General features: G+C 57.7%; 3 protein-coding genes and 1 long non-coding RNA gene across 16 annotated transcripts; 3 read left to right on the top strand and 1 right to left on the bottom strand.

Moving 5' to 3' along the window:
- Nucleotides 1-665: 665 nt before the first annotated feature.
- LGI4 (leucine rich repeat LGI family member 4) lies at nucleotides 666-7,909 on the bottom strand. Of its 3 annotated transcripts, none has more exons than XM_042919085.1 (9): nucleotides 7,724-7,909; nucleotides 7,243-7,314; nucleotides 6,926-6,997; nucleotides 5,842-5,913; nucleotides 5,638-5,709; nucleotides 5,232-5,401; nucleotides 3,096-3,260; nucleotides 2,474-2,979; nucleotides 666-1,628 (listed from the first exon to the last, which is right to left on the bottom strand). In XM_042919085.1, the coding sequence occupies exons 1-9, from the start codon at nucleotides 7,897-7,899 to the stop codon at nucleotides 1,314-1,316; spliced, it is 1,620 nt and encodes a 539-aa protein (XP_042775019.1). In that variant the 5' UTR covers nucleotides 7,900-7,909; the 3' UTR covers nucleotides 666-1,313. The 3 variants fall into 3 exon arrangements, 2 of the variants coding, with proteins under 2 accessions (XP_042775019.1, XP_042775020.1); XR_006197157.1 differs by having other exon boundaries at nucleotides 1,559-1,628; nucleotides 2,063-2,979; XM_042919086.1 differs by lacking the exon at nucleotides 5,232-5,401 and having other exon boundaries at nucleotides 3,096-3,388.
- Nucleotides 6,270-9,251, top strand: LOC122208291. Its single transcript, XR_006197187.1, has 3 exons — nucleotides 6,270-6,697; nucleotides 6,928-7,080; nucleotides 8,939-9,251. It is a non-coding gene; the product is annotated as an uncharacterized LOC122208291 (long non-coding RNA).
- Nucleotides 9,252-11,562: 2,311 nt separating this feature from the next.
- Nucleotides 11,563-15,842, top strand: FXYD1 (FXYD domain containing ion transport regulator 1). 4 transcript variants are annotated; one of them, XM_042919172.1, is made up of 8 exons: nucleotides 11,563-11,713; nucleotides 12,869-12,933; nucleotides 13,391-13,423; nucleotides 13,990-14,064; nucleotides 14,351-14,387; nucleotides 15,307-15,356; nucleotides 15,548-15,599; nucleotides 15,707-15,842. In XM_042919172.1, exons 2-7 carry the CDS (start codon nucleotides 12,873-12,875, stop codon nucleotides 15,568-15,570), a joined length of 279 nt encoding a protein of 92 aa, XP_042775106.1. In that variant the 5' UTR covers nucleotides 11,563-11,713; nucleotides 12,869-12,872; the 3' UTR covers nucleotides 15,571-15,599; nucleotides 15,707-15,842. The 4 variants fall into 4 exon arrangements, with proteins under 4 accessions (XP_042775106.1, XP_042775104.1, XP_042775107.1 ...); XM_042919170.1 differs by having other exon boundaries at nucleotides 15,548-15,842; XM_042919173.1 differs by lacking the exon at nucleotides 11,563-11,713 and adding an exon at nucleotides 11,980-12,043 and having other exon boundaries at nucleotides 15,548-15,842.
- A 251-nt stretch (nucleotides 15,843-16,093) lies between these two features.
- Nucleotides 16,094-25,946, top strand: FXYD7 (FXYD domain containing ion transport regulator 7). Of its 8 annotated transcripts, none has more exons than XR_006197164.1 (6): nucleotides 16,094-16,161; nucleotides 20,936-20,965; nucleotides 23,094-23,168; nucleotides 23,319-23,361; nucleotides 23,521-23,943; nucleotides 25,538-25,946. XR_006197164.1 is itself a non-coding variant. In XM_042919156.1 (6 exons), exons 1-6 carry the CDS (start codon nucleotides 16,131-16,133, stop codon nucleotides 25,558-25,560), a joined length of 243 nt encoding a protein of 80 aa, XP_042775090.1. In that variant the 5' UTR covers nucleotides 16,094-16,130; the 3' UTR covers nucleotides 25,561-25,946. The 8 variants fall into 8 exon arrangements, 3 of the variants coding, with proteins under 3 accessions (XP_042775090.1, XP_042775089.1, XP_042775086.1); XR_006197163.1 differs by having other exon boundaries at nucleotides 23,094-23,352; nucleotides 23,521-23,561; nucleotides 23,767-23,943; XR_006197162.1 differs by having other exon boundaries at nucleotides 23,094-23,361; nucleotides 23,521-23,561; nucleotides 23,767-23,943.
- Nucleotides 25,947-26,155: the final 209 nt, after the last annotated feature.

The following is a 26,155-nucleotide window of genomic DNA, read 5'->3' as shown; positions in this document are numbered from 1 at the left end:
GGAGTGAAAGGGCGCTCTAACCAGATGGAATGCTGGGACATTCAAGTGGGCATTGAGACCATCCCAGGAAAACAAGGATGTGGATCTTCTTACACGATATGAGGAGTCACATAGATTATGATTAGAATAGAAAGACCCCATGACTGCCCCCCCACTCACCTCTGGGACCCCACTTGATTATAGAAAACTCTTCCTAGTACCCAACTGTCCCTGTGAGTTCTCAAAATAATTCCCCATGAGACTAATAATATATAGTGGCCACATGGCGTGAGAACCTCCAAGGAGCCTCAAACTCCCTTGAGACTCCCCAATACCCAAAAAGATCTCCAAAATGTCCCCAAGGGCCACCCCATATAACGCCTAAAACCCTTTAAAACACCTAAAACTATCTCCTACGATGCCCTGAGACATGACCCAAAGAAGAGATCCACAATAAACCAGCGATTTGTCCCTTCATAATGCCCTATTTCCTTCAAACATCCCACGAGGCCCCCCATAATCGTGAGCCCACACTCATGGGGCTTGCGAAAAAGCAGCAGGGGCAGCCAAAATGCACCCCATGACCTCTCCCCTCCATAACACTGCTCCTGGGAAACCACTCCTCCCGCTCTCCACCCCCCCCAAGCCACCCAAGAGACACCTTCTTCCAAAGATCCCATAATGGGTGAGGCAGGTGCACAGCGTGTTTATTGAGCTTATACACTTCCCGTCCTCTCCAGAGAAAGGGTAGCCAGGGCTCCAGCCACAACACCTATTTTCCCACCTATTTCTTGCACAGGCGCAAGAGGGCCAACACGCTGGGCTTCCGCCTGGGCAGGAGGCATGCGCACAAAGCAGCAGAGGAAGTTAGCAGGCCCGGGCGGGGAAACCGGCCCAGCGACTGATGACGTCATGGAGGCGGGCACTAAAAGAGATTGGCCAGAATGAGTTTAGAGGGAAAGGAAAGCTCTCTCCTCCTCAGTACTTTCAGAGGGAGCAGGAGGGGAGTGGGCTTGAGGGGGCGCTTCCAGACCTCATGGAGTTCTGCACATCGCCCCCACCATGGCTTCGGTACCCCAGCTTCTGGCGGTGCCCCAGCCCGAGCCCCCAAGTCATGCTTGGTCGGAGCGTGTGCCACGGGCCGAGATGTTGCTTCAGACTGGAAGTTCAAGTCCCTTGTCTTGAACTCGGCCTGTGGTCGGTACCTCACAGATACCATCACCCCGGGTAGGGCCAGGAGGCCGTTCAAGTGAGTGTCCAGAGGCCTGGGACTCCCCGCGCCAGTGCCCCCTCCCCTCCGAGCCGTGTCCAAGGTCTCAAGGTCCCCTCGCGTTTCAGGCACTGAGGTCTAGCTCGTGATGCTGGTAGATCTGTGTGGGGCCCTTGAAGCAAGCGGCGAAGAGGAAGCGTCTGCCGGCCACGGTGACGTGAGCAAAGGCGCGAGGGGCCACCAAGGCTGGGGGCCCCAGCTCCTGCAGCGGCTCCAGGAGCCCTTTGTCAGGCTCAAGACGCAAGACCTGACTGAAGGCGAAGTCGCTGCCCAGGATAGCCAGCTGGTCCCTGGCGATGAGCAGCGGCTGGAAGACGTGGGCACCACGCGAGGGCAGTCGCTGCAGCAGGCGGAACATGGAGCCGTCCCAGCGCATGACCTGTGAAGTGTGGCCACTAGTTAGGGCCTGGGGTCCAGGAGGGCCAGGCCTGCGGGTAGCGCTCTGCGCTTCCGAGCGCTTGGGACAGCCTGGAGACAGGCCTGTAGGTCCCCAAACTCCTGCAGCTTTCTTACCTTCACACGTGTCACCACCCAGCTGCTCAGGCCACAAACCTGAAGTCATCCTTGGCCCCTCTCTCCCCCTCGCGCCCCACACAGAGTCGGTCAGCTTTACCTACGATGGGATACATCTCTCCCATCTCCTCTGGCTGCACTCCGGCCCGGCCGCAGTCACTTCCCTCCTGGACCATGACGCCAGGCTCTTCCCTGGTCTCCCCCCCTCCATCCCTACACCCACAGTCTGTTCCCCACACGTGTCCTGGGGACACCTGAGTCAGATCAGTGCCTTCTAGGCTCTGCCTGGCGGTATCTCACCCCAGAATGAGAATGCTGGAGGGGGTGGGCCATCAGCCCCGGAGACTCAGAGTGCGGTGATTGTGGTCAAGTGGGAGTTTGGAGCGTGTCAGAGTTACGGAGCCGGAGTCTGGCGGTAGAATTAGAATCGTGGGGCCAGTGTCAATGTCGGGGGACAGGGAGTGGCTTATGGTGAGCCAGCCTGAGGGGTCACTGTCTTGGAGTCAGTGTCAGGGCGGCCAGAGTTCAAAGATCAGAACACTAGGTGGGGTCAGAATTCGAAGGTCAGCCTGAGAGGTCAGGTCAGAGTCTCGAGGCCGAGGCCGGTGTGCAAGGTGGGGTCGGTGCTGAAAGACCAGGCCTGAGGGGGCCGCAGGTCGGGTCTGGCTTGTGGCCTCCGCTGCCTGCCCCACCTGAGGGGCCCAGCCTCACCATGGAGTCCCCGATGTAGCGTGTCAGGCACAGGAACACGTCCCCGCCGGCCTGGAAGTGACGTGTGGCATAGACGTCCTCAGCTTCGGGGATGTCTGTGCGCCTCTCGAAGCGGCCCCCGAGCCAGTGGAAGAGCACGGGCCGCTGTGAGGCAGAGGCCAGCAGCAGGTGGGGCCGGCCGTCCAGCTCCAGGGCCTCGGCATCCGTGTCCCGGTGCCAGGCGTGCAGGCTCTGGCGAGGGTAGAAGCCGGGCCCGTCCCGGCACAGCAGCGTGGTGCTGCCCGCCTTGGAGGCGTCGGCCACCACGAAGCAGGGCTGCCCGTCCAGCCACAGGAGCTCGGCGTCATTGGGCCGCAGCAGCCGTCGTGGGGCCAGGGCCTGTGTGGGGGCCAGGCGCAGGCCGGGGCCGGGCCGGGCCCAGAGCTGCGAGCCACCCCACAGGCGGGCGGCCAGCACGAAGAAGCTCGGGCCCAGCACCAGTGGCTTGCAGGACACCACCGAGGGCGCTGTGGGGGGTCGGGGAGCAGGAGGGGCGGTCAGGCCAGCCAGGCAGGTCAGGGTCTCCCCCCACCCCACCGGGCAGGCTACGGGGACAGGCGGGAGGATGCGAGGGGGCGCTCACCGGACAGCTCTTCCTCGGGCCGGAAACGCTGCAGGCTGTAGTCCCAGGTGAGGATCAGACAACGGCCCGCAAATGGCTGTGCCAGGATGATGTGGGGCTCCCCCTGGTAGGAGAAGGACTCCACGCCCAGCGCCGCCTCCCCGACCGTCTGGAACCAGGACAGCTCTGGGGGTGGCAGGAGAGAGTCAGGGAGGCACGGGGGACCCCGAGGGCCCTCATCGCTGAGCCTCGGTTTCCACATCTCTGAAATGAGGGGTGTGCACCTCAAAGGGACCGATAGCGAATCTTTTGATCTATAGACGAATTAAGTCACAGCAACACGGTCATACTGTGTTTTCTAAGCTGCATGACATCATCAAATAACTGCTTAGAAACAACGTATTTATCGATTCATTTAACTCCACAAGATCCCTATGAGGGACATTTCATCATAGCCGTTTTACAGATGAGGAAACGGGCCGAGAGGCAGGCACGGGACCGTCCGGCACAATCCATCCTTGACGTCTTCCATGAAATCGGACTGGAGCACAAAACTGCCCAGGTAGAGGCCACCTTGTCTCAGCACTCCCCCGACACCTCCCTCCTGAGATGAGGCGTGGCCCTGTCCACACCAGGTTTCCAAGGGAAAAAGAGCCAAGCGATGGGGGTAAAACGGTCGCCTCACTTGTTTGGCAACGGCTCGTCCCAGACTCGGTCCCTTTCCCCTTCTCCCCTTGACCCGGCACGTGGACGTGCCATAACTCACTTTCAATCATGAAAGCCAGGACAACACCCAGAGGCTGCCCCACGCCCTGGACTGCTCACCTCAGTCCCTCCTCTCTTCTCTAATTCATGGTAAGCAGCCTAGCTTTGGTCGTGATGCGCCAAGGTCGCCCAGCGCGGTGGTGGACGGGCCCGGCGGTAGACTCCAGGTTCTAATACATCACTCTATGTGCCAGGCCCTGTCTCCAGGTACCAGGGTTGAAGTGAACGAAACCACCAAGGATGCCCACCCAAAGGTGGATCTCTTAAAAACGTCCATCCTATCATCACCCCCTGCTCCAAGCCCTCCACGGCTTCCCACGGCCATCAGGATAAAGTCCACTCTGCTCTCTGTGGCTTTCAAAGTCGTACACGGTGAGGCCCCTGCAGCCTTCAATGTCACCTGTGTCCCTTCCTGCACTCACTCCCCGGGACACTGCCTGCCTGTGACCCTCAAGCAGGACAAACTCTCTGCTGCCTCAGGGCCATTGCACATGCTGTCCTCTCTGTCTACAGCGCTCTTCTGGATCTGAAGCCACCTCTCCAGAAAAGCCTTCTCCAATCAATGCCCCATGGAAGGTAGGACCGCCCCCCTCACTTAATCTCCCTCACCACTCCCCATGTTTATCACGAGGCGTAGCATACATTTATTTCTGCAACGTTTTATTTAATGCCTGTGTCCTCACCCGCCAGGGCTCTGAGGGCGGGGCCCTATCTTGGTGCCCCTTGCCTCTCCCAGGGCTGGACACAGAGTGAATCTTTGCGGGATAACTGAAGTTAAATTCTCCGGTTCTATGGGTCCCACAGACCAAAAACGTGTCTCACACTTAGATCATTGTGTCTATAGCCTTCGGATCTGAACTCAAATACGCACTGCTTCGGGAAGCCCTCCCCGGCCCTCGCTCTGGCTCTGGGCGCCTACAGCTCTGTCGGCTTCCCCCATCCCAGCCCTGACCGCTCTGGGTTCTCACGCTCCACCTTCCTCTGCGCTTCCTCGCTGCTGAGTCTTCTGCAGTGCCCGGGACCCGTAAAGGTACCAAAATATATTTATGGGCAAGCAGAAGGATCGTAGCAAGTATTTTTAAAAGGTCATTTTTATATTAATAACACCAGCAGAGTGAACATTCAGGAGGGCCTCCCATCCGAGGTTCTGCACCAGATGCAGGTGCAGATACATCACCGAATTCTCACTACGTCACTGTTTATTACCTCCATTTTACAGATGAGGAAACTGAGGCTCAGGGAGGTGATGCTGCTTGCCCAGGGTCTCACAAGCTGGGAAACGGCAGAGCAGGGAGTGAGGTGAGCCCTTCAGCCCTGGCAGCCATTCCCCTGATCGCCCGCCTTCTTCTGGAACCCCTGCTGTCCCTCCCGCCCTGCCCGGAAAGCCCCCACCTATGGCTCTGCACTTGAACGTCTTGGGGTCCAGGTGGCGGAGCTGCATGTGGGCCAGAGCAGTGGGGCCGGCGCAGGCCCCAGTCCCCACGCTGGCATTCACGGTGGGCATCCACTGCAGCAGCCAGAGGACGCGGCAGTCACACTGGATCGGGTTCCCGCGGAGGTCCCTGGGGCAAGAGGCCGGGGAGGGGCTGCGACCTGGCTTCCACCGCCCCCTGGAGGCCACACTCCCCGCCCCCTCCCCGGGCAAGGGTTCGGGATGGGGCCCCAGAGGTGAGTGAGGAAATGTGTGAGGACCGTTGCAGCCGTACTTAGTTATGTCAACCGAGAGTGGGCACAGCAATCCGCTTCCCTCTCAAACATTCCCCAACTCCCCGACCCGCCCAGCCCCCCTGAGCCTCACACATGAGTTAGGGTCTCCAGGCCTCGGAACAGGAATCTGGGGAGGGTCTCGAGATTGTTACTGGCCAGGCTCCTGGTGGAAGGAGAGAGAGAGGAGGAACCGTCACCAGCTACCTGGATGCCCCGCGTGACGGGGTGATGGGGTCTGGGGGAGCCTGTCAGGGCGGGCTGGTGAGCAGAGGGGCGAGGCCTCGGGGGCACGCACAGGTGTGTGAGTGAGCGAAGTCCTCTGAGAGCGTTCTTAGAGATGGAGCCAATGTCATTGTCCTCGATGAAGCTGCGGAGGGAAGGCATGGTGAGCGGGAGGCCCTCGGTTCCCTGCTGTGGCCCCGTCGTGCTTGGGGGGAACTCACCCCACGGGACCCCTAGGCCCCTGGAATGTGCCGACGCCTCCCCGGAAACCTCTCCTCCCCAGGGTCCCAGACTACAATCCCAGGAGCCAGGCACCTAACCCTGTGCTCGTTGCCAGCCTGACAGCGAACACTGCCACCCCATCACCACCACTGCCACCATTTCCAGAAGCACTGGCACTGGGACAGGCGCTCCCGGTACCAACGGCCCCACTGTCCCCAGCACCCCCTTCTCTACCCGCCACGAGCACCCCTACTGCCGCAGTTTTCCCACGTACCGGCACCTCCGTCGTCCCCGCCAAGCCCAGTACCTACCACGTCGCCCTTACGCCCACACGACGCCGACGCTGACATCCTACCCACAGCCGCCGCCAATAGCAACACCGATACGTGACGGCCAACACCCACGACACTGATAACGCTAATCAGACTCCATCATCAGTATCGCCACCGGCGCGACCGCCATCGGGTCCGCCATCTTTGCCAACGTCATCCCCACTCCATGGTCCCCCATCGTGCCGGCACCTCCCCGCCAAGCGGCCGCAGGATCGCCTTCAACACCGTTATCGCCAACAGCAGCCCAATGCCGGCGTCGTCGTACCGCCCTCCCCGCCACCCCTACCATCACCGCCTCAGAGTTGTCTTCTGTTAATTGGAAACATCTCCTTGCCTCCGGCCTCTCTGTCCGCTCCCCGGGCTCCCGTAAGCCGGGTAGGGCCAGAAACAGTCTTGGGTTCCCTAGGCCCTTTGTGCACCTTGCAGCACAGAGTGGGGAGGTGAGCAGGCTTCTTGCCAAGACGCCAGGCCTCTTGCCCCTCCAGGAGGGACCCTTGTCCGGACCCTCCCGCCCGTGCCAGTAAGCCTCTATACCTCCCTCCACTCTAGGAGCCACACTCTACCAAGCCCCCGTCCCTGCCCCCATCCCCTGGCCTCACTCACAGGTACTGCAGGTGGGACAGGCCCGCAAATGCATCGTCCTCAATCACGGAGAAGGAGTTGGATGTGAAGAGGCTGGCAAGGGAGCAAGAAAGAATTTTTGCAGAGTTGCTGCCCCCTCTCTGACATTTTAACCTCTGCCTCCACCCTCAACCCAGGTGGGCACTGTCTCACACACACACACACACGCACATACGCACACACACGGTGCTTTCACAGACATGCACATACACGTATGTGTGCACACCCCCCCCACGCACCTGCGTGAACACCCACCCACTCCCTCGAGCTAGTTGTCCACTCAGCTGGGCCCCACTCACAGCAGGTGCAGTGTGGGCACCCTCAGGAAGCTTCCGGCCTTCAGCTGGGTGATTCCAGTCCTAACGAGTGAGCTGGGGACGTGGGCGATGGTGGGTGAGGAGAAAACCGCCCCCAGGCTCCAGCCCTGCCCCAGAGCCGTCCCCTGTCTGGGGGACGCTGGCATGCCACCCCAACCCTGGATGTATTTCCTTTACATCCCAGGGACACAGGCATTTGCCCTCCTCACTTGGCGAGGATCCTGGCAACATTCAGTCCTCCCTCCAGCCGTCCCCCTTCTGGGGCCCCAAACGCTGCCCCTGTGCTTCGGGATTGCCCTTCCGCTCCTGTCCCAATCCCAGCAGCCCCCTGTGAGGCATCCCAACATCCTTTGCTGCCCACCTCCCAAGATCCTGAAGGGCCAATGTCCTCGGGGGCCCGGCCCCCTGCCCCCAAGCCCTGGGGCCCCAGGACTCCCATCCTCACCCTCGCGGTGACACTCACAGTGACAGCAGGGTCGGGGAGAAGCTCTCGGGCAGGTCTGGAGAGCCCTCACACAGGGCACTATCCTTGGAGCAGGAGCAGCTCGGAGGGCACTTTCCCTTTGGTGGTCTCCAGGCCACCCCGGCGCCCGCTCCGGCCAGCAGCAGCAGCAGCAGCACAACGCCTGCCCCTCCCATCCCCCCTCACCCCCGCTGCGCCCCGGCTCCTCTCTGCCCACCCAGCTCTGTGGGCTGGGGCCACTACACATCCCATGCCAGGCGACCGTCCATTCCTCCAGCTGGCACGCCCCGTCCTGGCTTCGCTCTCCTTCCTCCGTCTCTCTTTCAGCCTGTCTTTCTTCCCCTATCCCTTTGGTGTCTGATTTTCTGTTTACTTCTTTTTCCCTGTCTGTCTGTCTCTGTCCCTTTTTGTATTTCTGACTCAGGGAGTTAGCCTGTTTTCCACTTTCTCTCTTTATTTCCGTCTGTCTCTCTATCTCTGTTTCTCTCTCCGAGTCTCTGTCTGCCTGTTGGCCTGTGTGTGTGTCTCTCTCTCTGTCTGTTATCTTTATTTCTCACCCCCCTTTCCAGTTCCCCGTTCTTCCCCTCCTCCCACGCCCCTTCTCCTTGGAGGTTTGGGAAAGGGACTCACTGGGCACCGGGTGCGCCCAGCAAAGCAGCGTAAGAAGGAGGAGGGGGTCAGAGGCCATAGGAAGAGCAGCCCTAAGGAAGGGACTGGATGGCCCCATGGGAGGGGAGGGGCCACAAAGGGCTGGAGCTGACCACTCTCAGCCAGCCCCCTCCCCAGATTTCCCACTCCACCCCACTCAGGGAGTGTAAGGAGGATGTCACCGGGTGGGGACCGGATGGCTCTGCAGGCGGAGGGGGTTGGAGAAGAGACAGCTGGGGGCTGGAGCCATCCTGGCCACGCCCAGCCAGCCCCCTCCCCTGGCTCCCGGAGGGTGTGATGTGTGCGGTCACCAAGGCCCAGCTGCTCCCTCTGGTGGCCAAACAGGGCAGGGCAGCTGCCCAAACTCACAGCCTCCTGGCCAGCCTGAAATTAACCCCTGAGTGCCCACCACCCGCCGTGGATAAGGAACCAACGCAAGCAAACAATGATGGTGATGGTGCCACCCCCTCCCTCAGCGTTGGCTCTGCACTAGGCCCTGTCCTAAAAGTTTACTAGCTCGTGCTAACAGCTCTCTCAGGTTGACCCTATTATATGGCTATTTTACAGGCACAAACGCTGAGGAGAGAGGTCAAGTAATTTGCGATTTGGGTTGCTGACTGGGGCTGAGCCAGCACTCAAGCCCCGGCAGCCGGCTCCAGGGCCTGTCTCGTGATTTTTGTGTTCTTTCTCGGCAGACCAGAACTCACGAACACTGGTTGTTTTCATTTGGACTCTGCTTTTAGCATTAAATAAGCAAAATCCAGAAATAAATGACACGTTGTTCCCCAACCTGAAAGAGTAGTAACAATAATCATTGAGCACTTACCGTCTGCCTGACTTAACGTGAATTTACTCAGTTCTCACAACAGCCCTGTGAGGTGGGATCCCCACTTTGCAGGTGGGAAAACCGAGGCAGGAAGTGATTAAGTGATTCGCTTCATGGCACTGGACAGATCTAAACCTAACCTCCGTCCTCCCACCCCTGAGGGAAACACACGGCATCTCTGGCTACGGCTGCACACGCCTGGAAGACGTGGAGGACAGGGGGCTCACCGGCACCAGCTCAGGAAGGACCACGGGCTCGGTTCTGCGTGGGCTCAGGCGAGTCGTTTGACCTCCCTGACCCTCGGTTTTCCCATCTGTCGAGGGGGGCAGTCGGTGGCACCCACTCCCCAGGTGTGCAGAGCACTCCGTGAGATGAAGGAGGCCGTGGCCCCCGCTCGTGGGTCAGCGCAGGGTAGGCGCCCCGCCGTGGTGGGCAGGCCTGGGTGTGGACTCCGGACCCAAGTGCTTGTCCCAGACCCAAACGGCTCTGTGATTTGAGCCAGGCCCTTCAGGTCTCGGTTGCCTCAGTTGTACAGTAAGGGATGATAAACTTCTTTACGGGGTCTTTGAACAGATAAAGAACTTCGTGCCAGGGACACAGAGGGGACGCAGACAGGCCTAAATCCATACTCACAGAGTACTCAGCCACCAGGGTTCTCGCTGCGGCTCACAAGGAGAATGACAATGGCGACAGTGACAATACCTAACGGGTGCGTGTCACTGACTGCTGGGCTTTGTTCTAAATGTTTTCCACGGATCGTTTCCGCCGGTCCTCCTAACTTCCCTCTGAGGTGACTACTGTTTTATCCCCATTTTACAGAAGGAGAAACTGAGCCTCAGAGAGGTTAAGTCATGGGCCCAACATCACGCAGCTAGAAAGTGGCTGAGCTGCTCCTCTCTGGAGCAGTTGGCCTCGAGAGGGAGGGAAGCCAAGGACTGGCTGGGGCTGGTCCGGTGCTCCCAGCCCGGCTTCACTTCTCTGCTCCTCTGTCAGCCTTCCCGAGGGCTGCGTAAACATCAGGGTTATCATTAACCAGAGACTGCTGGTGACCCCGGGGTGCAAGGCCATGAGGGGCAGAGGCTCAGACATACAGGGGCGAGGGCGTGTCGCAAAGCCCCCTGGGTCCTCCGAGGCGGGCTGTGTCTGTGCCTGCGGATAAGCATGTTCACTGGCTCCTGGCTCTGGTGTCCTACGGAGTCTGGGCCCGTGTCTAAGTCTTCCAGGCTGGGGGCCGTTTCTGTCCGTAAGCACCGGGGACCTCAGCAGGATCAGCTCCACCTTGCTAAACCTCGGTTTGCTCATCTCTAAAATGGAGTTAATGACAAGACAGTGTGGGCTTCAGAGACCTCCGAGCCTGGCCCGGCCTTATCCGGACGACCTTAGCGATTTCTCCATTTTATAGGGCAGAAACGACACAGAGGGGTCCCATGGGCTGCTCGAGGTCACACAGCCAGGAGTGGCAGAGCTCAGAGCTGATCCCGGGTTTCTCCGTCACCAGTGCCTGTGAAGCTGGCCCGCCCATGAGGAGGACACCGTGCGTGTTGTTCTCCTCCGGGCCACGTGAGATCAGGAGAGTGGGGGTTCAGCCCATCAGCTCACAGCGGGTTGTGTCTCCAAGTACACGAACACAAGTGCATAAGCGTGTCCGTCTGTGCCCGAGTGGCCAGCTAGGTCCTGTTTGTGCATTTGTGCATTTGTGTGTGTGTGTGCGCGTTGCGCGTGTCCACAAGTGTGTCTGTCAGGGTTGTGTGGCTGGTGGTGGTGTGGGCTGTGTGGGAGGGTCCTTGGGTTTCCCCGCGGGTGTGTTATTCTCTGTGTGTCTGCCTCTGTGTTTGTATGCGGGAACACACGTGTATTTGTTTGCTTTTGTGCCCAGATAAACGGGGTCTTTAGGTTTCTGTGTGTGCGTGTGAATGTGTGTGGTGTGCACCCCTGGGGGACCTCACAGCCAGCAGCAGAAAACACGCACACACACACACACACACACACACTGAAATGCCCCCAAAATAGCCCTGTGGCGCTGAGCAGGTCTCCACAGAACCCTGGGGTCAGGGATCAGCGGGCTCCTAAGGGCTCAAATGGCCTTAGGTCCCAACTGGGCCCGATTCCCAGGGGGCCTCACAGAAAGTCACTGACACCTCCCACCGCAGGGCAGAAGCTGTCCGGGGCGCTGGGGCGAGCGTGCATGCGTGCGTGCGTGCCTGCATGTCCAGGCCTCCCTGCCGACACCTCCTCTCCCCAGCTGTCCCCAGCGCCGGTAGTGTTCCTCCATCTGAGCCGAGAGAGTTAACCTAGCGGGCCAGGGCGGTCTGGGCTGGGGGCCGCCCCCTGGCCCCCCTCCAGCCCGGGCTCCAGTTACAGCTGCTGGTTGGGGAGGGTGAGGGTGGGGTGGGGCCGGGAGGGGAGACCGCTGAGGGCGGCGCAGTCCAGCTCTGGGCCAGGGGGTCCAAAGTGCTCACCCCCGGCACAGCCGGACGTTTGGGGGCCTTCTTTCAGCAGGGGACAGCCTGACTGGGGTGAGCGTCCCCTGCCCTCCCTTCCGGGCCTCACCCCTCGCCTGGCTGGGCCACCTATTTTGGGAGCAGGAGTGGCCAAGCCCGTGGCTTTCCAGGCAGGCCTGACCCAAGAGGAAGGGAGCGTGGTGGGGACAGTGGGGTTCCCCGGGAGCGGGAGTGCGGGGCGCAACTCCTCCCTCCCCTGCTGCAGAGCGTGCACCCTGGTTGGGGTGGGTTTGGGACACTCACGTGTGTGGGTCAGATTGCGTCACTGTTTGGGAGCACGGGAGGCTCAGATGAGGAGTATCGTATTCGTGACTGTCTCCACCCCACATCTTGCTCCAACCAGAGGTTTGGGGAGTGGGCGTTGTCACTGCGTGTGCTCGCGCGCGTATGTGTGTGTGTGTGTGTGTGTGTGTGTGTGTCCCTGCCCCTGGCATCTGTCTTCTGTCTCTCAGCCTGGCTGGTCTGGGCCTCATGCGACTCGCCTGGTGTCTGCCTATGAAAGTCACCCAGAGGCAGGCAGACAGGGATGTTTTCCCCTGTTCTCATCATTTCCAGAAGGGGAGAAGGGGTGGCCTTCCCCACAGGGACAGCCTGTAGCCGTGTGGCAGCCCGGCCTCACCCTGGCAGGGTTGGGAGTGACCCCCCAGTGGGGGAAGGAAGGCTGTTGCCATGGTGGCCTGTGTGAGGCAAATTCCTCCAGGGTGAAGTGGGAGATATTTATACCCAGGGTCAGGCAGAGAGCCGGCCAGCGGCCGAGGGCAGGAGAGCTGGGATATCACACGGACGCAGCAGGGCCGTGGTGGGCGGGCAGGTGGGCCCTTGCATGTGTCTCTCACCTCTCCCCGTGCGTCTGTCTCTCAGTCTGGGTGGGGCGAGCCATCCCAGTCTTCCCATTGGGTAGGTGCGGGGAATCTGGCGCCTGCTGTAGGGCGGCCCAGGCCTCCGGGAGACCCCTGTGACTGTGTGTCTCACCCCTGCCCATTGTGGCTTGTTTTGGTGACACTGTGTCCGCATGAAGCAGGGGGCGCCCCTGTTTCTCAAAGTGGCCAAGCTGGATGATGGACGGTTTTGGAATCACACCCCCCCGGGAGTCTGATTTAACCCCTTGGGTTCAAGCCCCACTGGTGGGGGTACTAGGAAACACGTTTCTTGACCCTTGGTGTTCTCCAGGACAATGGCATCTCTCCACCACATCTTGGTTCTCTGTGTGGGTTTCCTCACCATGGCCAATGCAGGTGAGTCTGGGGTAGGTAGCACGCTACCCACCTCAGCCCCGAGGGAGGGGAGGGAAGCCTTTCAAGAGAACCAAGTTGGAGACTCCAACTTAAACAGAGTCAGTGGGGTACCAGGAAATTGGAGGTTTCACGTGGGGGAGGGGAGCGGAGGATGCCCAGGGCAGACAAAGGTGGAGGGTGGGATGGAGCCCCACTTCCCGCACAGGACAGACTCAAGGACAACACGGGATGAGGCGGGAAGCTGTAGCAGTTAAGTGACCACCTGCCCCCCGACCCCTGCCCCAGGACAGTGCAGATGAGGCAGCTAAGACCCAGAGAGGGGTGGACAGCCTGTTCAGGGTCCAATAGTCCCCAGACTCTCAGCCCAGGACAGGAAAGCCCCCAAAAGGTCTCTTTATGCCCCTTCCTGTCCAGGGCCCCAGGAAGCATCCAACCGTTGACTTCTTTCTCTTTCCAGAGGCTCCACAGGAACACGATCCATTCACCTATGGTGAGGGAGGGAGGGGCATCTATGCTTGGGAGTTGGGAGGGTGGGTGGCCTGGGTTTGCCGGTCCTGTTCCCACTCCTCCTCGTCTCTCTCTTCCTTTATCTCTGACTCAGTATTTATATCTCTGTCAGTCTCCTTCTCTCTCTTTCTCTTGTCTCTCAGAAGGCTCTCTGACTCCTTGTTTTTATCTCCCCTTGTCTGTGTCTCTGTGTCTCCGTGTGTCTATTTGACCCCTCCCTGTCTCTCTGATTCTCTTTCTCCTTTTACCTCTCAATGTCTTACGGCTCATCCTCTGCGGCCATCTCCCTTTCTCCCCTCTGTTCCCCTCATCCTCTCCATCATCTTCCCCTACTTTCTTGTTTCCTCCCTCCTCCCTGCCTACCTCTTCCTTTTCCTTCCCACCCCCTCCTCTCCCCATCCCTCTTCTCTTCCTCCCACATCTGTTTCCTCCTCTCACTGATCTCTCTGTTCTCCTCCCTGATCCTCCTTGCCCCTTCCTCCCCATTCTGCCCCTCTCCTGTCCTTCCTCCTCCCCTCCCTGTCTCACTCTCCTCCCTGCCGCCCACAGACTACAAAACCCTGCGGATCGGAGGCCTCATCATCGCCGGGATCCTCTTCATCCTGGGTATCCTCATCGTCCTGAGTGAGTACCCCCACCCTGCTACCTCCAGCCCCCGCAGGTGCCGTGTTTCGTCCCCGCCCCGCCCCTGCCCCGCCCTCTCCCCGCCCCCATCCCCGCCCTCTGTCCCGCCCCCATCCTGCCCGGGCCCGCCCGGTTTACGCCCCTACCCTACCCCGCCCCCGCCCCGCCCCTACCCCGCCTCCGTCCCCACGGCTCCGCCCCTCGCGAGCAGGCGCTGGCGCTCGAGCGCCGCTCGGTGCCCGCCCGGAGCGGAATCTCAGCCCTGCCCTCCTACCCCCACCCACAGGCAGAAGATGCCGGTGCAAATTCAACCAGCAGCAGAGGTAAGAGGCCCCTCGGGGCTCTCACTCTCCTCCTTCCGCTCTAGAAGGGCGCTGGGAGTGAGGCAGGGCGTCCACTCGACCCACACACAGCCAGAGACCCTTCGGCAAATACGTATTAAGCACCTACTACGTGCCAAGCCGCAAGCCAGGCCCTGGGGACCAAACGGTGAATAACTAAACTGCCCTCCCTGCCTGGCTGAGCTCCCAGCCCAGTGGGGGCGGCGGCCGTGGGTTCCCGCAGCCCCACAAATATAAAATCACAAAGCGTGATAAGTGCTGTGAAAGAAGGAGCCACGGCGAAATGAGATCACCGCACTTGGCGGCCCAGTTTAGCTCAGAGTCCTGTTCCCAGCTCTTTGATTCATCTCTAAATAAAAATTTAAAGCAATGTATGAATCCCTTCTCCGTGTGAAAACAATTCTAAATGTTATTTTAAAGAATAGCTAATGTTTAGTCCCACGTGCCAGATATTGTTTTATCGTGTATTATGTTATTTACTCCTCACGCCCCTTGCATGAGACTGTCATTAACAACCTCATTTTATCGAGGAGGAAACCCGAGGCGCAGGGAGGTGAAGTCACTTGCCCGAGATCACTCAGCTAGAAGATGAGGGTTCTGGGTTTCTAACCTAGGCTGTCTCCAGGCCGTCTGTCCTCAAGCCCTTCGGCCATCCCTCCCCCACCAACCTCCAGTCTCTTCCCCAGCACTCCGGGAGGCACTTGGAGCGCGTCCTGCCACACGCTTAAACTGCTCCTGGGTGCGCCCGATTTTCTAGTTTCTGGCGGCCCCCGAGCCTGCTCCTCGCCGGTCTCTGGCCCTCAGTACCGGGGTCTGTGAAATGAGGGCTGTACTGGGGGGTTCCTGGGAGCATCTGCCTCTCTTTTTTCATCCCCACGTCCTTCTGCCTCTCCTTTCCCAGGACCGGGGAACCGGATGAAGAGGAGGGAACTTTCCGCAGCTCCATCCGCCGTGAGTCTGGGGGAGACTGGGTGTTTGGGGGTGAAGGCTGGTTCCAAGAACCCCTTTCCTGGTCCTCTCTGGGCTTGCGGAGGGAGGGACTTGATCCGACAGCGAAGGTCCGGGAGTTCCCCTGTCGCTCCCCCCTCCGCAGGAGCTGGGGTGCCCCTCCTGACACCCGAACTCTCCGTGTTCCCCCTCAGGTCTGTCCACCCGCAGGCGGTAGAGACACCTGGCGCGATGGAACCCAGCCAGGTCCTGCAGCTCGGGCTAGGCTGGGGGAGGGGGGCAGGAGAAGGCGACGAAGGGTGGGATGAGATGGCTGGGGGGCTCTGTTGCCCCTCACCCTTTCACCCCCACAGGATTCCCCTGGCACCTGGCGCCTCCCACCCACCACCTGAGCACCACCACCACCCGGACTGCCCTCCTCCCCAGCCCTGCCCCCACGGACTCCTCTCTGCTGCCCAGACTTCAATAAAACGTGCTTTTCTCTCTCGACAGCGCTTTGTGGATCTGTCAGTCCCTCTGCGCGAAAGCCCGGGCGCCCCCTGGGCCCCGGCAGGGGGCGCCCCCACCCTTGGGGAAGGGGCGGGGACGTCGGCAGTGGGCGGGGGCGGGGGCGGGGGTGGCCGGGACGGGGGCGGGCTCTCCGGGCCCCCATTGGCTACGGCACCCCCCACACGAGGGCTCCCCCATCTCCCCCCGACATCAGTCCGTCCCGCTTCCAGCTGCCGCAGCCGCGCCTTCACCACCTCGGCATCCAGCCGCCCCCTGCTCCGGTCCGGCATGGCGACCCCGACCCAGGCCCCCACAAAGGGTGAGCGCCGCCCGGGGAGAGGGCGCGCGGGTGAGGGTGGGGGAGGCTCCGGGATCTCAGAGCTTAGGAGAGAGGATCTAGGGAGATTCCAGCACCGAAAAGGGAGGGGAATGGGGAAGGGGGTGTCCGTTCCTTCCCAGGGCGGAGGCCCCTGCAGCGCACCCCTTGGCGCCCCTCCAGGCCTCTTGGACACCCCCTCCCGGTGGTGTCGTTTCTGTGCGGGACCCGCGGTTGGAGAGCGGCAGTCCCGGGAGAAAGGATGCGCGGACCGGTAGCTATGGCAACCAGGCGGCTGGTCCTGCACAGCGGTGGTAGTGGACGCGAAGGGACGGGCTTCGAGGGTGGGAAAGGGTGGGTCTGCGACCACAGAGGCTCTGGCACATTTCAGGGTCTCCGAGGTGGGCAAAAGGAGGGGGTCCACATCCCTCTTTTCTTCCAGCCCTGGCGCCTATGGTGGGTGTCTCCTGAAATCTCTGACAGGCAGGTTCAGCGGGAAGGAGGGAGAAAGACGGAAAGACAGTGGGAGAGAGAGCTGGAGGAAGTGAGAGAGAGATGGAGGGAGACAGGAGAGAGAGGGAGGCAGAAAGGAATGTGGAAATTGAGAAAGCCTAAGAGAGAGAGAGAGAGAGAGAGAGAGAGAGAGAGAGCACGAGCAGACCCCGAGTCAGAGATACAGAGAGAGACCCGGGAAGAGCACCGATATGAGACTGAAAGATATTCAGAGAGTGAAGGGGAAGGCGGAGAGCAACAGAAAGATGCAGAGAAAGAGAAAATCAGAGACAAAGAGACAGAGAGGCGGAGAGAAAGACATAGAGCAGGAGAGAGCGGTGGACCCACAGCGCGGGAGAGAAATGGAGATAAGGAGGAGCACCATGGGGTGGGGCCATGCCACTGCAGTGAGCCCCCTTGGGCCAGAATGGGTGGCAGGACCCTCGTTCCCAGCCCACATCCAGGGGTGCTGTCTGGTCCGGGAGGTGCACTCGAGCGTGCACACAAATGTCCCTCCTCACCCCCATCCAGCCACACGGCAGTTTGCATTTCACACCCCTTAACCCAGTTATTCACCCACTTAAACACTCACTGCCCCCTGAGAGCCCCCTTTCTTGAGCCCACCTCTGCAGAGGAGCAAAGGGAAGAATGCTTTAATTGCGGGGGGGGGGGGGGGGGGGGGGGTGGCCGGCGGAGGGTTTCCCGCACAGAGAGCAGGGCCAGAAGGGATAGGCCAGTGGTGCCGAGGAGCCCCTGGTGGTGAAGGGAACCCCGGTTCCACTCCGATCTCTCCTTCCCTGCCCCCTTTCCCGGCAGGCAGGGGCTGCTGCACTGAGCCATATCTGCAGAATTTGAAGCAGGGCGGGGTGGGGGGGCTGCAGAGGCTGGAAGCCACCCTAGGGAGGGGGGGGCAGGGCTGAGCCAGCAGGCCTGGCGGGAGCCCAGGGCTTCTTTTCGCAGAGATGGTGGTTAACAGGATCGATGGCAGCAGACGGGCAGAGGTGGGAGGACAGACGCCTCACCATCCCCCCCCCCCACCTTTCCCCCAGTCATAGCAGAAGGGGGGACCACAGGTCTTGGGAAACCCCAGGGAGGGGGGCGGAGGAAGAGCATGTTGTGTGTTGCACCACTTATGCTGATTAATGGATTGTTGGGGGGGGGGGCACAGTGCAAGGGGATGAGGGCTCTTCCACCCCATCAGAAAGCAGGAGGGAGAGTTGGGGGCAAACAGAAAGGGGGTGCAGGAGCATGACTGGGCCTGGGGTCCCACCCTTGAGAAGAACCCTGGGCTTGGCCGGAAGCCAGCCCTGCAGGGGCAACACCGGGAGGTACAAAGGGAGCAGAGGGAGTCAAGATTGGCCTCGGAGTTAGAAACCTCAGCCCCAGGACCCCACCTAGCCTGGGGTGCCCAGACCCATTACCTCTCTTCCCCTCTTAAGATGCCCCAGTTGCCATAGCAACCACCTCCTTCCTGATGTCTCCCTGGCAACTGGCCAGGAGTGGTGCACATTTCTTCTTCTGCCTCCTGGCTCCACCCTCAGCCCAGCCTCGCCCCGAGGAACCAGATTGCTGGGGTGGCAGGGACCAGAAGAGGGACTTCTGCCCGGCGCACGGAGCACCCAGGGTGCAACCAAAGAGGATCCTGGAGCAGGTCCTCACCCAGTGGGCTCCCGCTGGTTTGGGGAGGCAGGCTGTGTGGAGACCCCGGGGACAAAGCAGGCTAGTACAACCATTCCATCTGTGATGCAGCTTTCTGCAGCTGAGCAGGGCTCACATTCGTTCAGTCAGTCAGTCACTCATTTATTTATTCATTTTAGAAAACTTCTTTGGAAGACTTTTGTAAATGCCAGGATTAACAGCAGAGGCGTCAAAGCAATGTACTCCCCATCCGGTGGCGGGCGGGGGGGGGGGGCTAAGCATACATGACTCTAAAATCATGTTTCCCCAACTTGATGCTTTCGAGGACCACCTTCACAGTTTTTGCCCTATCCAAATGCTCCCCACTCATGTTCATTCTTTTTCCTTTAAAGGATTAACTTCGTTTTAAAATTTTTTTAATATTTATTTATTTTTGAGAGAGAGAGAGAGAGAGAGAGAGAGAGAGAGAGAGAGAAGGAGATCGTGAGTGGGGGAGAGGCAGAGAGAGAAGGAGACACAGAATCTGAAGCAGGCTCCAGACTCTGAGCTCTCAGCACAGAGCCCGATGTGAGGATCAAACTCACAAACTGCAATATCATGACCTGAGCCAAAGTTTGACACTTAACAACTGAGCCACCCAGGTGCCCCAGGATTAACTTTAAAAAAAAAAAAAAAAAAAAAAAAAAAAACAAAACTAGGGGCGCCCGGCTGGCTCAGTCAATAGAACACGCGACTCTTGATCCCGGGGTTGTGAGTTTGAGCCCCACGTTGGGCGTAGAGATTCTGTAAAAATAAAAGTCTTTAAAAAAGTAACTAATTTAATTGGCTTCATTCTGTATCACCATCACAAATGGAAAATCAGGATTTTTTTTTTTTTTTTTTTTTTTTTTTTGCCTTGCAAGTATAAAAATGATCTCCAAGAAGTGATTCCACTTTTCTGGGCCTCGGTGTCCTTGTTTGTGGAATGGAATGAAGATAGCACCTTAATTCTGAGAGTGGCTGTGAAGATTAGGTGCATTAGCACCTGTGAAGTGCTTAGACCAGGACCTGGCACGGAGGCAGTGCGATCAAATGCTGGTTAAACAACTAAAGGAGAAAACCAAATAATGTCACGAAATTCTACCTAGATATCGTTGCCTGCTGAAGGCTCTGAGCCCAAGGACTGTTTTCTCTTGGGAAAAGAGGGACATTAACAAGGTGGAAGGTGTTAAGGACACGTCTGCGCCTACCTAAGACTTCCTCTTAGAAGACCAGACAGGGAACTGAGAAGGACGAACTTACACGTTGTGTGGATCAGTGTTATTCAGAGTCTGGCCTAAGTGCCCCTATACCAGTCAGTTGAGGCTAGAGTTGCTCTGGTAACAAATAGTCACAAAAATCTCAGGGGCTTCTGACAACCAGGATTCTCACTATGTGTCCATCACGGGGTGACCTGGGCTCTCTACTCACCAAAGAAAATGGGAACGGCCACCATCTCGAGCGTTCATGTCACCAGGCCAAAGGCAAAAGGGACCTCTTGCATGAGCACTTGAAAAGCGCCAGCCTGGAAGAGACATTGACACTTCCACTGACAGTTTACTGGCCAGAATTAGTCCTACGGTCTCCCCGCAAACTCAGGGCAGCTGCCATCCTTCCCTGAGGCTGGAAGAGGGAAGAACACTAACAACCGTGCCTGGCATTGCCCCTGGCATTCCTGGTTCCCCTCCGCTAGTGGTGCATGCTTTGCAGAATTCTGCTCTAGACAAGTCAGAATGTTCTGAGACCTGTCAGAGGAATTAGGGAGCCATCAAGATGGGCTTCTTGCATGGAAGGATGGTCTGAGCTCTCCTGAAGGGGAGTGTGGTTTGGGACGGGGATGGGGAAAAGTAAACACACACACACACACACACACACACACACACACACACAGAGTTTATCCACACGTTGGCTTTTCTGAAATTGGAATGAGTCTTCTAATGGATGGGTATGTTTCATATGGTAGAGTTACATACTTACTCATGTATATACACACACACACACTGAGAAAACTATTATGAAATCAATTTTGAATCTTAACATTGATGATGTCTTAGAAATAAACAGCAAAGGATATATTAAAGATAATATAATAAGGTATATTCTAGGACAGCTCCCCTGTGTTGGATTTGGTGGCAGGAGGCATTATTATGAGAATAATAGCCACAGTGCCTGACTTCTGGAGCCGTCAGGTGACTGAAAAGTTTTAGGGAATATTCAGGGGAAGCTGATGCACTCAGCAGTTTACCAGTGGGATACCGGTTTACCAATAGCATGTGCAAATGGGAGTGTGTATGGTTTTTTTTTTGGAAATGCGTCCATAGTTTGCCTCAGGCTTCCACAGTGGGCTAGGACCAGGACTGTCACGTACAGTTTGGTAGGTTGTGCACTGCACAAGGGAAAGTATTCACCAATGGTGTGAGTCGGGCTGGAATCCAGCCTATGCTCCACTCTTCAGACCTTGTGTCCTGCTATGAGGCTATATCATTATTTAGCTCAAAGGGTGTCTTTATTTGATTTCTGCCCAGAAACCATTGGGCCAATGGCCCCATCTGGAACCTCAAAAATATTAAGAAATCCAGTGTTGAAATATTTTTTCCCTCTCTCTCTTTTCCTGCCTTCCTTCCCACAGTTCCTCAGGAACCTGACCCATTTTACTATGGTGAGTGGCAGATTCTGATGAGGGTACCCTGGGGCTGGATAAAGGGGTGGTTGCAGGTCCCCACAGGTTATTGGTAAAGTGGCTTCAGTCATGCCAACATGATACCTGCTGGACCACAGGCCATCTGAACATGTGGATTCAGTTTCTATCAGCGAGGTTCATGGAGGGCAGAATCAGATTTGGGGGAGGGGGGAGTGATACCCTCTCTGGGTCTTCTTCAATCTTCACCAGAACTCCACGCTGGTATGTTTTGGCCATCAGAAAAACATATGACCGAGGCCAGGCTTCCTGGATTTAGATCCTGGCTTATCCACTCACTAGCTGTGTGGCCTTGAGCAAGTAACTTTTCCCCTCTGGGCTCTTCTGTAAATAAGGAATAGTAATAGTTTCCACCTACGAGGATTGTGGGATGATGCCATGAAACCATCACTGAAGCTTAAAGAAGTCACCCCCAGGTCTAGCAGAGCTGGCCCCAGTTCCCTCTCTAAACACTCCCTTGCCCTCTCCCTTTGCTCACTCATACCGTTCCTCCAATACGCCAAATTCTTTCCCACCTCAGGGCCTTTGCACACGTGGTTCCCTCTGCCAGGCATACTCCTCTTCTAGCTCTCCATTCAGCTGACGAAGGCTCCTTTTCCTTCTTCGGGACTCAGATCAAATATTGACTGCTCTGCTAGGAGAGGCCCTTCCTGACTCTCTGCCAAGAGGAGACGCACACACATCTAGCCATAGTCATATGGCTCAGGTGTTTCATTTTATTTTTCAGTGCTTTGTCACAATATGAAAGTCAATTCCCTGAGGCAGAGGCCTGGACATTGAGTGTGTGCTCCATAAATTCTTATTTCAATAAATACTATCGACCCTTGAACAACGTGGGGGTTGGGGGGTGCATGCAGTTGAAAATCCACATATAACTTTTGACTCCCCCAAAACTTAACTACTAATAGCCTATTGTTGACTAGAAGTCTCACCGATAGCATCATCTATTAACATATACTTGGTATGTTATGTGTTTATATACTGTATTCTTACAATAAAGTAAACGAGAGAAAAGATGTCATTAAGAAAAATCATAAAGAAGAAGGGCACCTGGCTGGCTCAGTTGGTAGAGCATGTGACTCTCGATCTCAGGGTCATGAGGTCAAGCCCCGGGATGGGCATAGAGCTTACCAAAAAAATAAAAAATAAAAAAATATATATAATAATGAAGAGAAAATACATTTACAGTGTGTTGACAAAAATCTGCCTATGAGCGGACCCGCATGTTGTTCAAGGCCTGTGGTTACTGTGGTATATGAGACAAGGATGCTTCTCATGAAGGAAAATAAAGGAAAGAATGACATTATAAAGGGTTGAGGAGAGGAGGTGAAATTCTAAATGGACAACCAAAGGTTTCCCTGACCTTTGACTAAAGCCCAGAAATTGGTAAGGAAGGAATATTTGGGGGAAGAGCTTTGAAGCAGAGGAAACAGCAAATACAAAGGCCCTGAGGTAAGACCGTGTCTGATCTGCTCCAGGAATGGCAGAGAGACCAATATGCCCGAGGTAGGGGACTGAGGGAGAATGTGCAGGGGGTGAGGTCTGAGAAGGAACGGGGACCAGGTGATGCAGGGCCGTGTGGGCTGTGGTGAGGACTTTGGCTTTTCCTTGGAATGCAATGGAAGCCAGGGTGGGGTGGGGATCTGACTTAGGAGTTAATAGGATCCCGTGGCTAGGGGGCAAGGAGACCACAGTGCAGGCTGCTTCCTGCAATGATTCGGACAGGTGACAGTGGTGGACAGAACCAGGAGGAACCAGCCATAGAAGGAGGTGAGATTATATATATGATGTAGATATCATGTATGTATCATATATACATGTATGTATATATGATGTAGAGGAAGGTTTTATGTATACACAAAGAATCTAGAGAAGGGTAGAGGGTAGAGAAGGGTAGAGACCTTCTAGAGAAGGTCTAGGGACCAAGCTCCGCTCCCCATCCTCACACTAGCCCACTGGGGGAGCCCCCGGCACGGCCTGCAGCATCCCTGGACTCTGGACCCTGGCGGGGCAGACTTGAAGCCCGGTCGAGGCTCCAGGGAGGACTGAGGCGCTACCCCACATTGACATCCCCCATTATCTTCCCCAGATTATGACACGGTGCAGACGGTGGGCATGACTCTGGCCACCATATTGTTCCTGCTAGGCATCCTCATCATTATCAGTAAGTGTGACCCTTTCCTGGGCTCCGAAGCCCCTCAAAGGAGGCTGCCTCGGGTTGGGGGGGGGGGGCGTCGCTGGCCACCCACCATTTCCCCGCTGGCTTTTGTCCAGACCCTTAATGTCCTGTCTCGTTGTGTCTGTCTCCTAACAGGCAAGAAGGTGAAGTGCAGGAAGGCGGACTCCAGGTCTGAGAGGTCTGGCAGCAGTGGGGAGAGAGGGGAGAGGGGTGGGGGCGGCCTGGGGTGCGGGGGCACTTCCAGAACAGAAAGTCCCCAAAGCCTGCCCCGTCCTTCCTAGTAAGCCCACGGCTACCGGATTTCTTTATGCTTTTCTCTCTCTCTCTGTTTCCACAGCCCAACATGCAAATCCTGTAAGTCGGAGCTTCCCTCCTCAGGTGAGGGCGAGGGAGTTACGGTCTGGGAGGAGAAGAGGTGGGGGCCGGAGGGGGAAGGGGAGCTGCGTTGGAGGTCCCTGAGAATGATGCCACCAAGAACGGATGTGGCAACTTCAGTAGGAGCTGAGGCCCCGCAGACCAAAGAGGTTAAGCCATGGAGAGTCAGTGGGATGTGAAATGTCTTAGAGTCCCCGGTGCTTCCCAGAAACAAGTACAGAGGCCCTTGAGAGCAAGGATGAAATGATCCCCCAGAGGAGAAAGCCACAAGTCTGCGAAGAGAGGGGCCCCACTCGGGAGAAGGACTTGTGAGGTCCGGATGGGGAAGGAGCGGAGCGCCAGAGGAGGCAGGGAGACAGAATATTTTCCAGACTTCATTGTTCAGGTGGGAAGAAGGAGGATGAAAGGATCAAGAAAAAGGAGGGAAGGGTCACCTGGCTGGCTCAGTGAGTGGAGCACGTGACTCTTGATCTCAGGGTTGTGAGTTCGAGCCCCACATTGGGTGTAGAGATGACTTAAAAAAAGAAAAAGGGAATGTGGAAAGGGAAGAGAGGGGGAAGGGGAAAAGGGGGGAGGGAGGGAAGGAAGGAAGGGTTCCTGGATAATTGTATCAAAATAACAAAAGGAGAGATGTATAGAATATGGATTTTAAAAACTGACCTCGGGAAAGAGAGAATATGGGGATGTAAAGAGTATGAGGGTGGAAAGCACAGACAGATAAAGAGTGAAGAGGTTGGGGATGAAGGGGATGGAAGTGTTAGAGGGGATGGGGCAGTGGAGGGGGTAGTGGTGTGGAGGGAGTGGCAGTGTGGGGGGGTGAGGGATGTGGAGGGATGAAGGGGTGAGGGGTGTGGAGGGGGTGGGAGACATGGGGGTGTGAGGGGGTGTGGAGTGGGGTGGGAATGTGAAGGGGTCAGGGGTGGGGAGGGGGTGGGGGTGTGGAGGGGTGAGGTATGTGGAGGGGTGAAGGGGTGAGGGGTGTGCAGGGGTTGGGGATGTGGAGAGGGTAGGGGTACGATGGGGTGTGAAGAGGTGAAGGGGGTGGAGGGGGTGTGAGAGTGTGGAGGGGGTATGTGAAGGGGTGAGGACTGCGGGGGGGGGGTGTGATGAGGTGTGAAGGGGTGAGGGGTGTGGGGGTGTGGAGAGGGTGTGGAAGATGGACAGAGATAAAGATGCAGGGGGGAATAAACCTTAGATGCAAGATTGTGACTCCTTGGGGGTGTTAATTGAATTATGTAAAAATATCTTGACCTGCTTTTAGTGGAACTGCGTCCTTTTCAGGGACGTCTAAAAACCAGAAGGGAACCTCTCTGCCTCTCATAAAGGTCTTATAACTAAAAAGTGGGCCTGGGGGTACTCAGTGCTTGGGGGGATTTGGTGTGGAATTTCATGTGTTTTGTTTCATATTCTCTTCACGAGATTTAAAAACCCTAACGGGGCACTTTGTGGATAACTGGGGGGGGGGGGCAAGGTCTCGGAATATGCACGGGACTGTGACCCACTACAGCTGAGCTATGGTCCCAAGTGGGTGGGAAACGGGGAATTCTGACTGCGTCCAAATGTTGGGGAGATGGGGTGTGGGAATGGGATGGGGTGTAAGAGGAGGTTGGGGACATAGGAAGGGGAGAGAGACTCTTTCTGGCAGGGGGACATCCCAGAAAGGCCCAAGCTGGGCCAGGGATCTCCAGCCTCATCACAAGTGTGTTCCCCTCCATGACAGTGTCCTGTGGGGGCGGACAAAAGCCACACAAGTGTCCCTAAATGGAGCAGGGCTTGGTAGGCAAGACAGCTCCTCAGTGGCTAGCTCAAGGGTGACAGTCCCTGGGGATCTGGCTTTCAGGAGACGACAGGGCGGGGGGGGGGGGGGGGGTGCCCACTGGCTGTGGGAGGGGGCGGGGTGCACCTCTCTGGTCGCTGACCGCAGCTCTCTGACCCTCTCTCGGTCTCTCTCTTTCTCTCCTCCCGACCCCGGTCCCCAGCCCCTGGAGGTGGCGGTGTGTAAAACCAGCCCTGGGCACCTCCACTGCTGTCCCTGCCTGAGTGCGGAAGCCTGAGGACCGGGTGGAGGCGGTGGGGACCCCAGCCTTGCGCCGGGGAGCGCTCCCCCGAATGAGCCGCCCCACCCACCCGAGGCTGGAGCCGCTGCACCCCGCTGCCCCTCCCCAGGTCTTGGCAATGACGATCCCCCAAAGAGCCCGTCTGCATCCCAGATCCAGGGACTCAGGCCTCCAGCTCCTGGGGTCCGGGAGTCCAGCCGCAGCCCCCCAGAATCCCCATGTACTGCTCCCCTGCACCTCCTTGTCTCCCCTCCGAAGATCCGATCCGTTTCCCTGCACCCTCGGTGTCTATGTCTTGAGCTTAATAAATGTGCATTTGGTTTTTTCCCCCGTTCTGTCTGTGAGTTCTCATCTGTGGGGACAAAATGGGGGAGAGGGCAAAATTGAACGTGGGGGAGCTCTCTCCCATCCCCAGACTCCCCCCCCTTCTTCTCTCTCTCCTCCCCCAGAGCCCCAGTGGCCTACCCCCTCTCCGAGCCCCCAGAGCTTTCCCTGCCCTGCTCGACGCCCCCTCCCCGGTTGCTCTTTACCGTCTCTCCC

Source organism: Panthera leo, chromosome E2, assembly GCF_018350215.1.
Source record: "Panthera leo isolate Ple1 chromosome E2, P.leo_Ple1_pat1.1, whole genome shotgun sequence".
NCBI lineage: Eukaryota > Metazoa > Chordata > Mammalia > Carnivora > Felidae > Panthera > Panthera leo.
Note: the sequence above shows the minus strand (reverse complement) of the source record. Positions and strands in the feature narration are given on the sequence as shown.